Consider the following 16,538-nt stretch of genomic DNA (forward strand, 5'->3'; position numbering starts at 1 on the left):
CAATCACAGAAGTAATGGAAGCTTCAGGAGTCTGCTCGGACATTCATGGGTAGTCGGTTTGTTTGGAATCACGGCTGATATTTGGCCTAGTCAAACTAACAACAGTCGTGACAAATACGCCACTGTAAAACGGAAACTAATGATGTTTTCTAATTGCCCAGTAGAGTGTGCTATAGCAGTATAAAATAAGATGGACTAATGATTACATTAACTGTCAAAAAGAATATTGAAACATTTCCTGCTACATTGTATGATATATATATACAAGTGTTAGTGGCATAGCAAACGCAAGTTCAAGAAGATAGGCTTCAGGCAAAACATGATACCAAAAAACAAAAAAGATTTGATAAAGATACGACAAAAGTCATACTTTACAAGTAAAACATGTACGGGACAATAGCCGTGCAATAGCAACACCACAAAGGGTTTGAGCAATATATGCCCTCGCATGCCTTTCTACCTCCTTAGCTTGGAAAGAAAGCGCTCCCTACCGATTTTCACTCAATCTGCTGCCTGAGAGCTGATATGTGATTACTGCGCAAACCTTTGGCAAGACTGGCGCTTTGCTACTATCGGAAATAGTTTCTGTTGGAATTTGAATCCTTAATTGCAGCTTTGTACATGTGTTTCCCGATATCTTGGACAAATGTCGGATACAATAAATACATCTATTTTCTTTTTCACCTACACCTTTACCGGCAACGCCAACTATCTGAAAGGGACTCTAGTTATATGTCATGTATGTTGAACGCAAGACATTGAGGCGTTTCACTAATCTATAAGTACTGACAATCAAGCGACCAACACCATTAAGTATTCTTCAAGTTAATTGGGTGAGGTGTGATACTGAGTATCCTATCCAAGTCTTTCTGATCAAATTCGTTTTGTGGTGGATGAATCAAGATGTGGGTGAATCAAGATTTGTAACGGCACCTTCGGATCCTATTTGTGAACAATGACGCTCATATGGGGTCTTTTTAAAAACTTAAGCTGATATATTGAACTGAAGACGTACCAGCAAGTTGCTTAAAAGACACAATACTCAATACTTTTTTAAACGTTTTTTCATAAATTTTATTGGGGAATTGATGCTGAGTATCCCCTCCCATTGTTTGCCATCCTGCTTAGATCCGTTTAGTGGTGGGAGCGGGGTGGCGAGACTTGTACTGATCCAAGGCCTTCTGTGCGATCTCCTGTCCGGCCTGCGTCATGTCGAACATGGTGAGCGGGCTGTCCAGTGAGAAGGTGTAGGTCTCTCCGAACAGCGTGGCCGTGACCGTGGAGCTGGTGTAACCTCCGACTGTCGCGTCAAAGGAGCTTCCGTCTACCAGCACCTGGGGAGGACAGGTCGCGGGGTCTTGTAAGATATTGATTTACATACCCCATTCAATTTTTCATTTATACATCATATCATATCGTGTCTTGACCACAGGGATGTCCCTGTGGCTCAACTGGTAGCAGCCTTACAGTTGAGCTTTTGGTTCCAACTAGCTGGTACCCTAGACACTCAGGTTTAAGTCCCGGGGTGAGGACATCCCGGTTGGGGCTGCACCGTCTTTCGGAAGGGACGGTAAATGGGGTCCGGTGTTCAAGTTGCCTCGAGCACGTCAAATGAGATGAACCCTTTCCTGTAAAAAGATACCCTAGTATAGAAACAGCAAGGAAACATGCTGACCTATAAGCCACTAGGCATAGTCCAGCGGCATAGCTGAAAAATTGTGCAAATTTGTCTAAAAGCACCAAATTTGGAACACATGTAGTTGAATGTATTCTTAACAAATATAGATATGGAGGCATCTCAATTTTTGCCCAGAAATAATTTTACGGTCTTTTTGGCTATTTTCCTACCAAAAATGTATATTTTGGCTCCTGTGTCCAGGTATTTAAACCAAATGACCTGAAATTTGGTATGGAGATGCTTATGATTTATGTCGACAGGACTCTATTTACATTTTTGGCATGCATTACTTAAAATGTGCTTTTTTGCCATTTTCGGACCAAATATGTACATTTTGGGCTCCTGTGCCATGGTAATTAAAGCAAATAGCCTGGAATTTGGTGTGAGGGTGCCTATGATATATTTACACATGGTCTTTGTAATATATTTTGCATACATCACTTAAGAATGCCTCCATATCCAGATTTGTGCAGGATATGTTCAACTACATGTGTGCCAAATTTGGTGCTTTTAGACAAAAGTGCACAATTCAGCTAATTTTGGGGACTATGCCGCTGGACTAGCAGTAGAAGGTGCACAACAACGTTAACAAGAACACGGTGAAGTAGCGGCGACGAATTCACAACTGTGCACCACTTAGGTCACCTTTCCACTAGACGGCGATCGCTAAGCGACTGTTCAACGACAATTGAAATTGGAATCATCTGACCCTTGAATTTATAATGAGAATATGATGCACGATGTAAGAGTATGGTTAAAGAGACAACAAAACACACAAAATGTAAAAAGATTCGTTCGTTATCTATTAAATTCCGGTGAGCGATCCGTCCATTCTTTGGTCGCTCAGCAGTCGCAGCCTCTATGGGAAGGGGGTGTGAGCTCAGACAAGTGATGCATGGTCTTACCGACAACAAAAGACGACTTTACCTGGTTAATGGCGTAGTTATGATTGGTTGGAATCGTGGTCACCCAATAGTACTCCTGTACGGCGGCTTGGTAGTCAGCCATGGCCAAGTTGAACGTGGGGCAGTCTGGTGAGAAACAAGACATTACACACACACGAATGTTGATTTGTGACGGTAATGGACAGAGTAAAACAGAGACGGGGGCCGACACCGACTGCCGCACACCTTTGACCCGTTGCTGACGTCACACTTCCGCTCAGATCACTCGACATAGGCTCCGGGTCAGTTCAACTCGATCGAGGACCAGAGGACAGGTCGAAAGCTTGTTGGTAAGCGTTTTACTTTGTGTTCGGAATTAGCGTGTTTTACTAAAATATCAGTGTTACATACTTTGAAACTTAAAAATTTGGGAACTAACCCTACGACTAATTTTTACTACCTTTCCTACGATAGCCATGCATATATGAGTGGCAGGTAACTATGACGCAATGTGCAAATCGGACAATCCATTTCGCTGGGTTGAAGACGAGTACAGTGCCAAGTCATTAACAGAGAAATTAGAAACATTCCATTTCACTCTATCTCAGCGTGGTTGATGTTTTCATCGACATATCTCGGAATCATTACGTCATTCTTGGAATCATTGTCTGTAAATTCGTGTCTGTCATGACATTCTGAAATTATGATCCGTCGCCATATATGGCTAGATACGATACACCATCATGGCGGCTGTCATACAAATATACGTTGTGATGTCACTTGCAAAAAATCAGATATCATTATCCATAGATGTACATACACTGTTGCTCCAGCCATTCGGAGTCACAGACGTTGCCACAGGACGGTGTATACTGCAGACAAGCGTTGCCCCCATCATTCTGGAGCTGATCACAAGTTGGTTCACTGCGCACCTGGCGTCTGACGTGGTACTGCAGAATGGCATTCCTCACCCGACGATCTGCACAGACATCACAATACAGAAACTTAAGTATGATAATCATATACTGTAAACATCAGTGCATAACAAGGTTGTTTATTCGCAACCACGATACATACAGAAGCCGACGTTACGGTGACCACCTGTCCCCTTACTCAGGGCAATTCTTACTGGTTCTATTTCACACTGCAGCTAGATGTCGCTGCTAACTAGCGTAGTTCCAAACGTAAAGTATTGTCATATATACATAGACAAAAGATAACTGTAAATATTCTTAGTTGTGAATGGAGAATTTTGTTATCCAGTCACTTACCAACCTGGATCGACTATGTTTCTAAAAGTAGTAGTGTAATTTTATGAACAGATGCACAAGAAAGAGAAACGAGACTTACTGAAAAGGCTGCTGAATAAGTTTCCAACGCCCTCTATAGCGCTTCCAATGCCGTTCACAAATCCGCCAAAGATGTTGCCCCATACGTCAAATGCGCCCTTCGAAATGGTACAAAGTAGGTGATTAGTTTAATGATTAACATGCAATGGTCCGCAATGATAAAGAGGTTGTGTGCGGTATATGCAAGAAAACATGGCAGAACACTCCAATTCTTCCTTTCTGTTGGTGTGTGCAGTATATACGTACAGTTGTGTACAGCACAGTCTCAAGTACTGATAATGATTTCGGTGATATTTCGACGTATGTGATAACGAGGCAACGTATATAGTGGAAGCGGGGGCATCGGGGCATTTCAAAAGTAGAGATCTAGAGTTTGAAAATCAATGTTCATGGATCCCCTAGGTTGGACTTAATTTTGTCGATTGTCCAATTTCAATTTTTGTATCTTGTTTGCTTCTTTGCTGTTCATCAACAACACGATCCTATTTTCCTTCCTTGCAGAGCGTTATAAACTGGTGGATATATGAGACATGTATGTCACCTTACCTGAGCAACATTGACGAAGAAGTTATGCATTCCGGCGGCCGCGCTGAAGGCTGTGATCATCATGTCAGCGTGGAAGCTGAAGAAAGACTCCATCTTCAGGAAAACGGAAGAAGTGTCATAGATATCAGTTATGCAAATAGCTTCATAATTTGCATAATTAATGAGAAAATACTAAAATTCCATAATGGTAAAATAATTGGAATGTCATTTTGAAGTTGGAAATGTGGACAGTATCGGACATAAATTATGTAAATGGGGGCCTCATTTACATAATTCATGAGGAAATGCTACAATAGCCTTCTTTGCTTTGATAAGACTTTCATACTCTGAGAGTCTGAATACCCTGTGTTATTTTGTTAGAGAAGATGACCAACTGATACGATTTATGCAAATGAGGACTTTATTTGCATAACGAAAGAAATGGCATGTCACTCGTTAGGTGAAGGTATGAGATCGTGGAACTCATGATGAGTTTACCTAGCTTTCTTGAGCATAGACACTTTTGATGACTGTATGGGCAACAAAAGTATCCCTGGCCTTGTCTCTTGTCTTGTGATTCTTTTCACACCCACCTGTACAGCGATGACACCCCACAGGTCAGGACTGCAGCTGTCAGCCTTCTCCTGACATTTGGTCTCCACACAAGTCCTACAGTCAGCCTGAAGGTAGCTCTCGATTGTACTGGCGCATCCCGACTGAGTTACATTCACCTAGACGTCGACAAAGTATACTTAGTACATTGCCTCCGTAGGTCACAATATTGACCATGGTAAAATCCTAATCGACATCTGCCCTACAGCATCGGCTATGGCTAACTAGACCTAATCGAGAATGACAGTCTCTGACACATAGGACGCCCCTGTAAGCTGATCAAGTTCTATTATAAAGTTATTTTCTACGGATCCGATGGCAAAGTGACCATATGAAAATACACCCGAACCCTAATTGACAGATTTTACGTTTACTTTGTCCAAAAAAAAACACTTTTTAATCTCAAGACGTATACACCACTATGAGAAAAAAAAAATGCATTTTCTGTCTGATTGACTGATCGCGCTTTTACAATTCTATTAAGAAAAATATCACACTTTGACTGTGCATTCTATACTAGGATTGAGTGCACATCGTTAACTTTCTTGTCCAATAGCGAAAAGTGTATCTTACCTGTTCTGCTGTTTGGATGAGAATGTTTCTCGCCGTTACGACCTTGTCTTGAAGAGAAGGAAGTCCAGCATCTCGAAGCACTGTATCCGTAAGAGAACAGGGTTGATTAATTTTCTAATTTTGTTCTTACACTGAGACAGATCTTGTTGTCGTATGTAACGATAGTGCTCACACTGACAGAACCAAAACTGATTAGAAATTGGTAAAAATGATAGATCAGCTATTAAAAAAAAAGAGAATGTTAAACTATTTGGTTTACTTCTGAAGGGATATCTACCGAGGATCCTTCAGGTTTCTCAAGGAGGTTAAATATTTAACCCCCTTGGGTCTCTGTAGACGCCATGTGATGGTGTGTGGCACAGGCGACAAGCAGATTTAAATTTGAAAGTCTGGTCTTTACCTTCACTCATAAAACTGTCAACTCTGCTTTTGACGTTTGCTAGTTAGCAACGTGCTTATGTACGCTACGTCTAGAATAAAATGATTGTTTTAGGTATTCTCCAATCAGAGGTTAGGCACCGGCTGATTTAGGACCGGACAAAATAGAAAGCCTAAAAACGTCCAAAACCAGCCCGAGTCTAACCTCTGCTTGGAGAACATAGTTAGGTACTTACAGTTGACGTTGTAACTCGGGAGCGAGATGAGCCTGCTAATTGTCGGCACACCGGACACCGAACACACCAAGAGCGTCAACACCAGTAGCCTGAACATCTTGCTCATCGGCAGCGCATGAAGTGGCCGAATGTTAGATACAGCACGTATTTATGTCATGGTTGGTGTCAAAGGTGAGTATGATGTGGCATTTTTGTATTTGTCATGTGAGAAGAACAAATGTTCAAATGTTGTCACGTATGACATATCATTTGAATAACCTAGTAAAATGCACGTGAGAAGATCGGCACGTGCTATTACTTACTTCACAAACATCCACAAAAGCTAACCCCAAATAGATCGCGTTCGTAAGAGGTTGAGTCCAGCATGTATATTTTAGTCGATGGCAGATTATGTTTCAGGCGATTATTTTGCATGTTAATCGTGAATCATGCTGACAATGAAGGCCAAAATAAACGATGACATCCCATGGAATCGTCCGTAGGCTAATTCACATTTGGAAGGAACCTGTAGGATGTGTATCCCCATGCGTGAACATCGTATCAACTACGAGAAACACTGCCAAGCCAAGATTGATGAGTCTACTCTAAACCTCCGACTAAATCAATTAATATTAGGGCCCTAAGATTTAAAAAAAATACTGAATGAATGAATGAATGAATGAATGAATGAAAGACCTTTACTGTATCGTTTAGGGTCTTACAAGCTACAGGTGATGGTGATAAAGCAAAAGTAAAATTATAGTGAAATAAGAATATGATATCTTACTATATCTCTACATCTAACTTACTTACTTCATCTAAAATTACTTTAAAGCCTTTTTAACTGATAAAAAGTCTTAAGGGTATACACTCTGACCCCCTCGCGGGGGACGTTAGCACGAGGCTAGAGGCGTCACAACGCGTGACATGGATCACGTCCGCCAATAACGTGACGTCAGGAAGGTTTCCGGAGAGTGACCAAACATTCCGGTCCGGCGTTATCTACTCGGGGTAACCTGCGGGCAACGGTTCTATTGGGGTTACCTGCGGGCAACAATAACTATAAATGTTTCCGCGGTAACCTCTTTGCCGTGAACTTAAAACCACCGCAAAATGCTTGCTTTGTTTTCTGTCTGCCTACCCCCTTGTTTCAACGGCGAACTAAAAAAGAAACACCGCGAATTTTCTATTACGTCGAAATTAAATCCCCGTGAACTTAAAGGCATTCACAGTATTTCCAATCCATACCCTGATACGCTCTGGGATATTGTTACCCTTTCGGGAAAGTTTGTTCCAAAATATGTTGATTCTTTAGCTATGAGGTTGGTGATTAGCTCAGTACCCATACTCAAGCCCTTGCCCGGAAGCAACGATACAAATAACGAAGGCAAATCATATATATTGCAAGTCATGTTTGTTGACCCTTTCGGAAATAAGGAAACTATATATATGGCATGCATGAAAAACTTACCATGCGCTGCCTACCATCCTGTGGTTATGCTAGTATATTCTTCTCTGCCGAAAATGCTGTTGATATCTTGTGCTGTTAACATAATTTTAGCTTGCAGTTTTACACTTTTATTAGGATTGTAAATATATCTTACAGAAAAAGTTGTAGTCAGAAGGGGGCAAATATGGTCTGTTGTTATGCTATGTCATGTTAGCTGTTGCTGTATTTATATTTGCCTAACTGTTCCTGTTAGATCGGTGATGACTACAGGTAACGTTAACTAAGTGCTTAATTAAGCTAATTTCAAAGGATCGTTGTGTCCTCGTTGTGACAAAGGACACCGTCACCTTGTAAACAAGATACCTTATTTGAATGACTTATCACGAACGTTTTTGTTTCAATGCTGAAGGTAAAAACACCGTCAATTTTTCCTAGGGAGGCATTCGGTGCCATGGTCTTGGAAATGACTTTATCTAATGGAAAAAAAAGCTAAAAGATGCGTTCTATACTATGGCTGAAGTGCTTAGTAAGTATGCTAGAGGGCGATTGGTTACACCAAGCGCCGTGCGTTGTATCATGGATAACATAAATGATATAGTTTATACATCGTTAAGTAATTCGACTCTGACTTATTGTAATCATGTCACCGTGAAATTGAGCAAATCGTATCATATTCAATGTCATAAAGAATTCGAAAATGTGACGCGAAAATTTACTTTTCAAAACATGTTTTGAATTTCTGATTTGATGGTTCTCCCTGTACACAATGACGCATTGCGCGAAGGGGGTGAAGTCTACCATCTCTGTTTGCCTTGTTAAAGCCTGTTTTTTCTGCCTAAGAACCCGTCTAGTTTGTGCAGAGTTGATTGTCCACCATTGTTTGATCTGGGTGCACGTAGTCTTCGCCAGGCTGACACACGCTCATGTCCCACGTGTCCAACACGACCACGTCTGGATCCGCCCGGAACATCTCCCGTATCACCTCCGTGATCTGGTAAGCCAGCCAGTCGCTCCCTAGCAGGTAGAACTCCAGTTTTCCTTGCTCGTGCTCTCGCGTAGTTCCCGTTCTCATGAATACCCGTGTGCCGGGACCCCTGTGCATGAGACGATGTATGGCGTACCGTATGACATGTAGTCGCGACCGGAACATGTCCAGCGGCTCTGCGGTAAAGTGAGCCCATAGACTGAGGACTATTACCGTGTTTTGGCCTCCTCGAGTGGCGTCTAGCTCATCAGCAATATAACGGAAGTCATAAAAGATATTCCAAGTGCTGCCTTGTACGGGAAAGTGGTGGAACCGGTAGCGAACAGAGATGTTCCATTGGCCGTTGTCTCCTCCAAAAAGATGCGTCTGTTCAGCCAAGTTCGTGCGTTAGTGTGCATGCAACGGGGATATCCAAACAGACCGTTTGTATTGTCATGAAAGTTCATTTGTGTCGGTGCACATCATCATGGAAAAGCTAGGATAAAACTGCACTCCAACAGAAGAATAAGCACCCACCAAAGTTTCGACAAGTTTTCGAACCGCGTGTCATGGAGAGGCCACCGTAAATCGCACGATGATCGCTGCCCGTATAGCCCTGAGATTATACCCAACGTCCCTATTTAGGGATGTGGTGACATTTCATGTTTTGTCACGTTTTTCTCGATGCTGGTCGGGTCTGTAAGTTCCTTTCTCAGTTCAGTCATTCATCAATCTGTTGATTAGCACTCACTTGCACTGTTGATATTGCACTTGAGCTTGTGACATTAACACCGTTTTCACATGGCAACGGTGTAACGTAAGGGGGAAGTTGTGTCAGGGGTGGGCAATGGCAAACTTGTTTTTAGATGGGAGAGAAAAGGCCATGGTCAATGAGAATGTTCACTCAGGAAATTCGTGATTCGAACCAACGTAAAATGCACTATGAACTACAAAACCAACAATGTAGCAAACTTTAAGTAAAGGCAATAGATTTTACTCCCCATACCTTCCCCGTGCTAGGATGGTTTAGTCCAAAATCACAGAAGGGCGGGCGTTACGGACGGTCGGACACGTCACTGAACGATGTATGTCACTCGTCGTAGTGAGCACACTGACATTTCATTAGTCAGCAATACTCACTACGAGACTAAAAGAAACACATTATTTCTAACAGTTGCCACAATTTCACCGACCTTTCGCCATTCACCGCGACTAAACGTACTAGTTTATACTTCCCCCGAGCCACCATCCTCACCGCCCCATGGCGGAGTAAATGTGAACTACAAACCTAGAACTGAAATGTGTAACGGCTCTTTTTCAGCCCCATCTGTGGACAATAATGCTCATCTGCGGTCTTTTTAAAAGCTCACACTGATATGTTGATCAAAAGACGTAACGTTACCAGCACTGAGCTGCAAAAAAAAAAGACACAAGCACTCAGCACCCTTTAACATTTTTTCAAACTTTATTGGGGAATTGATACTGAGTATCCCCTCCCATTGTTTGCCACCGTACTTAAATCCGTTTAGTGGTGGGAGCGGGGTGGCGAGACTTGTACTGATCCAAGGCCTTCTGTGCGATCTCCTGTCCGGCCTGCGTCATGTCGAACATGGTGAGCGGGCTGTCCAGCGAGAAGGTGTAGGTCTCTCCGAACAGCGTGACCGTGACCGTGGAGCTGGTGTAACCTCCGACTGTCGCGTCAAAGGAGCTTCCGTCAACCAGAACCTGGACAGGACAAAAGTTCAAGATGTAGATTCGTTTATCTTAACCACAACAACGTTACCTTCATTATACGCAGGGCAACAGTTCCCCAAGCAACTGGATAAAATGTGGAAACGGTCAGACGTTTTAGACTAGTCACGGACGAAAGATAGAGGATGCTGTATGAATCGTCTGACCTTTTCCAAATTCTATCTAGTTGCTTGAATAACTGTTACCTTGCGTGTCTTATTGCATTGACTCGTGTTTAACCTTCACGTAACGTAACATTATGTTTTCTTTGTGGCGAGTATGATAAATAAGGCAGCAAGATGGTCTTGTGGTTAGGGTTGTTGACTTAGAATCTACAGGTTTTGGGGTTGAATCACTAGCAGGCCCCGATGCTGTGCCCTTAGGAAAGGCACATTACATCTATTTTCTCACTTTACTCTGGTGAAAACGAGTACCTAGGGCATCCTCTTGGATGGAACGTAAAGTCGGAGGTCCTGTGTTTAAGGAGAACCATCTATCTTGAGCACGTCAAAGAAGTCACCACACTTCTCGAAAAAGGGTACGGGCCTTTCCCGGTTCGAGAGGATCGAACCATACGCAGCTTGTAACTATGATGTGTCAGCGAACGTACCTGGTCAATGACGTAGTTCTGGTTCTGTGGGGGCATGGTGGTTACCCAGTAGTGCTGCTGTACGGAGCCTTGGTAGTCAGCCATGGCCGCCTGGAATGCACTGCAGTCTGGTGAAAGAAAGCACAGCACCGTCACATAAAGAACCAAACCTGTTATGATTGCTATGAGTAACTGTCCGTGAACAGTTTCATCAGAATGGTATGTCGTTGAAATAATAAACTTCTCTGTACACAACCGAATGTTTCATTCAAGGGCGACTTTTCGGTGACCGTCTGTCACCTTCCTCATCAAGGCAAAACCACTTGGCCGTGTACAAAGAACTTTGTTATCCTATGAGTGACTGTGTTTAATATGAATTACTTACACCCACTTTGCGCCAAAAGCACGGAATACTTACACTGTTGCTCCATACTCTTTGTGTCACTAGTACGGACTACTTACACTTTTGCTCTCGCCACTTTGTGTTACTAGTACGACCTACTTACACTGTTGCTCAAGACCCTTTCTCTCACTAGTACAGAATACTTACATTATGCTCCAGACCCTTTCACTAATACGGAATACTTACACTGTTGCTCCAGACCATTTCTCTCACTAGTACGGACTACTTACACTGTTGCTCCAGACCCTTTCTCTCACTAGTACGGATTACTTACACTGTTGCTCCAGCCAATTTGTCTCACTAGTACGGACTACTTACACTGTTTCTCCAGTCCACTTTGTACGGACTACTTACACTGTTGCTCCAGCCATTTTGTGTCGCAGACGTTTCCGCAGGACGAGGCGTACAGCAGACAGGCGTTGCCACCCTCATTCTGAAGCTGGGCACAAGTTGGTTCACTGCGCACCTGGCGTTTGACGTGGTACTGCAGAATGGCATTCCTCACCCGACGATCTGCATGGACACCACAAATTCAAAAATGCAAAAAAACATCCTTCCCCTACTAAACCCAGTTTTCTGATCCCCACACACCAACACTAGCAAACGCGTCGGACATGTCGCAAGATCCATATCATATACATGCATAAAGTAAATCTATATTAGTGAAACAGTGCAATTAAAGCATGTGCTTGAGAAGGCCAGAAATCAAACTCACTGAAAAGACCGCCAAGAAGGCTCCCGATGCCCTCTACAGCGCCTCCGATGGTGCCGAAGAAACCGTCGACGAGGGAACTGCCAACGTCTCCGATACCACTGAGGATGCTGCCGCCGACGCCGAGTACCGCCTCGCCCAACGAGCCAGCAACGTCCTTTAGTATGAGGTAAAGCTCATTACTATTTCAGATACAAGCTACTTAGTTGACAATCAATATGCCACTCTCCAAGCAGAGGAGTGGGCCCGGCAGGGTTTTGACGTGTTCTTAGGCGTTTTTGTCGGGCTTTCTACTTTGTCATGTTTTTTTTGTCTAGCCAACCCACACCTCTGCCGGCAGACGAACTGGACAAAGCCTAATAAACCTAATCACTTCAACACATTACAAGCCGGCAGAGGTGTGGGTTGGCTGACAAAAAAAACATGACAAAGTAGAAAGTCCGACAAAAACGCCTAAAAACTCGTCAAAAACCTGCCGGACCCACTCCTCTGCTTGGAGAGTGCAATATGCCCGATGATAAAGTAGTGCGGGAGCTGTTATTGTCTAGCTAAAGCTTCAACGTGTAACATCCTTTCTTTAAGTGTTCAGCGATACAGAACTTGACACAGACTTCTAGGTATGCATCAACAAGGAGGTTTACTGAGCATGAATGAGCATTGGGATTTTTTTGGGACACGGCCGAGAAAAAGCGTTGGTAGTGTACAACAGACAAACCATCGTCGTACCGTAACTCCGTCCCAGATGCCCGTGCCGACGTCCAAAACGCTGCCGCCCACCTCGCCGAACACGTTGCCGACCGTCTGGACTGTATTCAGGGCGTCTGTCCCCACGTCCACGAACAGGTTGCTCACCTCGTCGAGGTGGAAGACATCGGCCACAAAGTCAGGCAGGCCAGAGGCCACGTTGAAGGCCCCCAGGAGGGCGTCAACATTGAAGTTGAAGAAACCCTCCACCTGGAACAACACGGATGTGACGTCATGTGACGAAACGTCCTGTACACTCGAAGAACATTGAATCTGTCTTCCCGCTAATAGTACTTATAGCTATGACCACAATTTCTTTACTTGTTTGTTGGTATTAAACATGGTTTGAACCGATAAAACGCAAGAAAACTGGCAAATGATACGATACGACTATGTACAATGAGCACAACAAATATATGATTACAGTCAAAACTTCCCAAGAAGACCGCTCAAGGGACCGACACAATCTGGCCTATGTGGACAGGTGGTCACTCTCGGCAGGATTCTTAATGCTTGTGTCAATGGGAAAATTATCTAAAGGACCACCAAAAAGTGTCCACATTGGCCAGGTGGTCCTTACGCAGAGGTGGTGATTTGTACAGGTTTGACTGTAGCAATAAACTTAAAGCTTGTTCAATGAATTACACAATTACAAATTTAAAACTCCTACTGTGGACCAAATGACAGCGTACCCTACCCCCTCTCCGTTGCCAAGATGCAGACTTGCTACTAATACATGCCACACCCACCTGTTGGAGGAGGAAAGCCCACAGACCAGGACTGCAAGTCTCGGCCTTTTCCTGACATTTGTTCTCCACACATAACTTGCAGGAGCCCTGAAGGTAGCTCTCGATTATGTTTGTGCACACAGCCTGTGTCTCGTTCACCTGGATATCAACACAGCGATCGTGACAAATCAAATACAGCAGTCAAGCCATATTGAAGAACGATGCATCTCTTTTCTAATTATCAAGTTTATGATGCCGTTGCTCTGTTCTTCAGAAGATTAGATTACATTCTCGTTTGAACCGTATTTTGACGCATACAACAGTGCCGTCGTTACAGTAGATCTTTGAATGCAGAAATGCCATTCTTTACTTTAAAGCTTTTTTAAACCATTCCATAAGTAAAACGAAGAATAGAGGAAGAGAAGTTATTCTTAGATTAACATGCCCCATATGGATAGAGGTTTCTTACCAGTTTGGCGGAATGCACGAGGGAATTTCCAGCGGAAATGATCTCATCTTGAAGGAGGGAAAGGCCGGCTTCTCGAAGTACTGTGGGAAGACATTATTTTGTTATGAAAAGCACCTTACCGTCATATGTACTGCTCAGTACGTAAGGAAAGACAGACCATATGGCTTTTGATCAGCAACTTTCTTGTTCGTTTCTATTTCTGATACAGTACTTTCAATATGTATTACAGAAGCCGTTTGAAACCCTGACAAGACATGGTGAACATAGTACGTTGTGACGCCTTTAACTGTTAGAAAGCCAACATCTTTTATATCAAGTTAACAGCCCGTATCCCCGAACTGCACTATATATTCGTGTATGGGTACTTACGCCCAATGTTAGAGTCCGGTAGCGAGATGAGCCCGGCCTGCCTGCGGACGGAGGGCACCCCGAACGCCGAGCACACCAGTAGGGTCAGAGCCAGTAACTTGAACATCGTGCGTGACAATGGAGGTGGTCCAGCGTTAGAGCACGTATTTATGGCATGGTGGTGTCAAAGGTGAGCATTTTGGTATTTGCGTTGTGGGAGGAACAAACGTACGAAAACCTTGGAAGTATGATTGATTATTCAGATATTGATAACCTTCGGTAACCCTAGTTAGCGGGCGGGATGTCGGTCAACTGCAGACCGGGAGGGAACATCGCCACCTGTCTCCACACCATTCACAAATATATATCCGTACAACACGCGTAAAACAGAACGCTAGACTTGACAATTTTTCCCAAAGAAATCACGGACATGCTCATGTTTTAAGAATCATGTATGGCCATCGCATGGGAATGACCCTACGACTGCCAAATCTCGCTCCCATGATGTCTGTTTTAATGGGCAAAAGATGCCATTTTTGAGGGTGCAAAAATCTCTATGAATTGCTCTAAGAATTATGTATGGTCATCGTCTTTTGAACAGCATATGATAGTTCATATTCCCACGTCACTCTGTTTATCCGTCAACGTAATGTTCTTAAGCAGCCAAGTCTAATTTGTGGGCAATCTATCTATATCTATATATCTATATATCTATATACGGTACTGGGCAAAACCCGGTGTAGGTATCGCGCCCAATATCAATGTTACTATAGAAGAAAATTGATCTGAACACTTAGCGGATGTTTGTTTTTACAATCTTGACGTCCCGTTGGTTCCTGTACTCCCCTGCAATGTTTATATTGTAAACAGCAGGGTGCTTAGTACTGACCCGACCGATACTTAAGGTGAATACTCAAGGTGAATAAACATACCCGTCCCGACCCGGATCGTGCTGTGACTCGGGTCAAACTGAATTACGTAACTGTGCATGGTATGTACATAGCTAGTGAAAATTTATTAAACCCCCAACAGATGACGTATATCATATGGTACGTGAAGCCTGATACGTATATTTAGATCTTCTTCCTCCTCCTCTTCCTCCTCCCCATCCTCATCCACTGGTTTCGGCATCAACAGTCGTTGGAACGTCCTGCAGCTGCATTCAGTCTTTCTCCATATTCTTCCACTGCGTCTTGCATCTTCTAAGATCCCTTAGGTTCTATATAGAGTTTCTTTTCTCTGGTAGGACCTCGTACTTGAGGTCTGCCTCCAGATGCTGGCACATTATGTCTCCAAGAAGTCGCTCGGACCATGCATTCATTCCTAAATTGAATGAGGTTTGCAAATTCATGGTCTACAATGACAAGTGGCCTACATCACACGCATCGTCTCCACACATTTATCTCCGTTATGTGTATGTCATGACAATTAGCTCGACGAAAGTGAATAAGTAAGTATGACTTTGGAATCTAAGTTGGACTATGATATTTCCTCTCACAACAATAACGTTGTACGATTCCTAATAAAGAAGGCCAGCACATGGAGAGTAGTTTTCTCGTGTGTTTTTTTCATTTCGCTCATTTTGGATATTCTTCCCAATTGGTTGTTGAGCCAGTATTGTGGGTCTAGTTGCCGGTGTATGTTTGAACATGTTTCCGGATCACCATATCGGAAACGATAAGCTTAGATGTATTTACGTAACACAAATTGACTCTTTTTACCCGGTTAGTAGATAAGACAACCGAAGTATGTAGATTAAGAGTTGACTGTCTCTGTGCCTCTGCACCTGTTACCAGGTCAAGATGGTGGTTTTCTCACGGACTTTGAGACCAGGCTAGGCTGACCGGTCATGATTGCACTAGCCTGCGGTAGTTTGGAACCAGGCAGAGCAAGGTGGGTCAGATTGACATTTGTGTACTAATTTTCATGATAAAGAGAAATGTACGTTAGCTAGGTAGGGATGTCTATTCAGGTTCGCTTCATATCATGTGAGTTAGGACAGTAACAAAGAAACACTGTAATTGCTTATAATTAGTGCTATAAACTTGAGTTGCCTGTAGATGTGTACGTGATATTATACGTAATGATATACGACAGTACACCAACCGTGCTATGATTGAAAAATGAGATGATGGCGAGAAAACAGAACGTAAGGTAAAGTGCTAGCCAAGTCAGTACACCGATAG

General features: G+C 43.2%; 2 protein-coding genes across 3 annotated transcripts; both read right to left on the reverse strand.

Annotated features, from left to right (window-relative positions):
• Positions 1 to 1,069: 1,069 nt before the first annotated feature.
• LOC136428063 (uncharacterized) lies at positions 1,070 to 14,510 on the reverse strand. Of its 2 annotated transcripts, none has more exons than XM_066417327.1 (8): positions 14,374 to 14,510; positions 14,005 to 14,084; positions 13,557 to 13,694; positions 12,790 to 13,017; positions 12,067 to 12,220; positions 11,706 to 11,864; positions 10,970 to 11,076; positions 1,070 to 1,334 (listed from the first exon to the last, which is right to left on the reverse strand). In XM_066417327.1, the coding sequence occupies exons 1-8, from the start codon at positions 14,477 to 14,479 to the stop codon at positions 1,125 to 1,127; spliced, it is 1,182 nt and encodes a 393-aa protein (XP_066273424.1). In that variant the 5' UTR covers positions 14,480 to 14,510; the 3' UTR covers positions 1,070 to 1,124. The 2 variants fall into 2 exon arrangements, with proteins under 2 accessions (XP_066273424.1, XP_066273423.1); XM_066417326.1 differs by lacking the exon at positions 1,070 to 1,334 and adding an exon at positions 10,075 to 10,353 and having other exon boundaries at positions 14,374 to 14,508.
• Positions 2,522 to 6,402, reverse strand: LOC136426419 (uncharacterized). Its single transcript, XM_066415084.1, has 7 exons — positions 6,236 to 6,402; positions 5,622 to 5,701; positions 5,030 to 5,167; positions 4,458 to 4,550; positions 3,913 to 4,009; positions 3,383 to 3,541; positions 2,522 to 2,709 (listed from the first exon to the last, which is right to left on the reverse strand). The coding sequence occupies exons 1-7, from the start codon at positions 6,339 to 6,341 to the stop codon at positions 2,522 to 2,524; spliced, it is 861 nt and encodes a 286-aa protein (XP_066271181.1). The 5' UTR covers positions 6,342 to 6,402.
• Positions 14,511 to 16,538: the final 2,028 nt, after the last annotated feature.

This window comes from Branchiostoma lanceolatum, chromosome 2 (assembly GCF_035083965.1).
Source record: "Branchiostoma lanceolatum isolate klBraLanc5 chromosome 2, klBraLanc5.hap2, whole genome shotgun sequence".
Taxonomy (NCBI): domain Eukaryota; kingdom Metazoa; phylum Chordata; class Leptocardii; order Amphioxiformes; family Branchiostomatidae; genus Branchiostoma; species Branchiostoma lanceolatum.

Bases quoted from the DNA above. Each gene is read 5' to 3' on its own strand.
- LOC136426419 (XM_066415084.1), bottom strand. From the start codon at position 6,341: ATGAGCAAGATGTTCAGGCTACTGGTGTTGACGCTCTTGGTGTGTTCG. The intron at 5,702-6,235 runs GTAAGTACCTAA...TTACGGATACAG, and splicing joins CCCGAGTTACAACGTCAACT to TGCTTCGAGATGCTGGACTT. The intron at 4,551-5,029 runs GTGGGTGTGAAA...GTTTTCCTGAAG, and splicing joins GGGGTGTCATCGCTGTACAG to ATGGAGTCTTTCTTCAGCTT.
- LOC136428063 (XM_066417327.1), bottom strand. From the start codon at position 14,479: ATGTTCAAGTTACTGGCTCTGACCCTACTGGTGTGCTCGGCGTTCGGG. The intron at 13,018-13,556 runs GTGGGTGTGGCA...GTGTTGTTCCAG, and splicing joins GGGCTTTCCTCCTCCAACAG to GTGGAGGGTTTCTTCAACTT. The intron at 11,865-12,066 runs GTGAGTTTGATT...GTGTCCATGCAG, and splicing joins CCTTCTTGGCGGTCTTTTCA to ATCGTCGGGTGAGGAATGCC.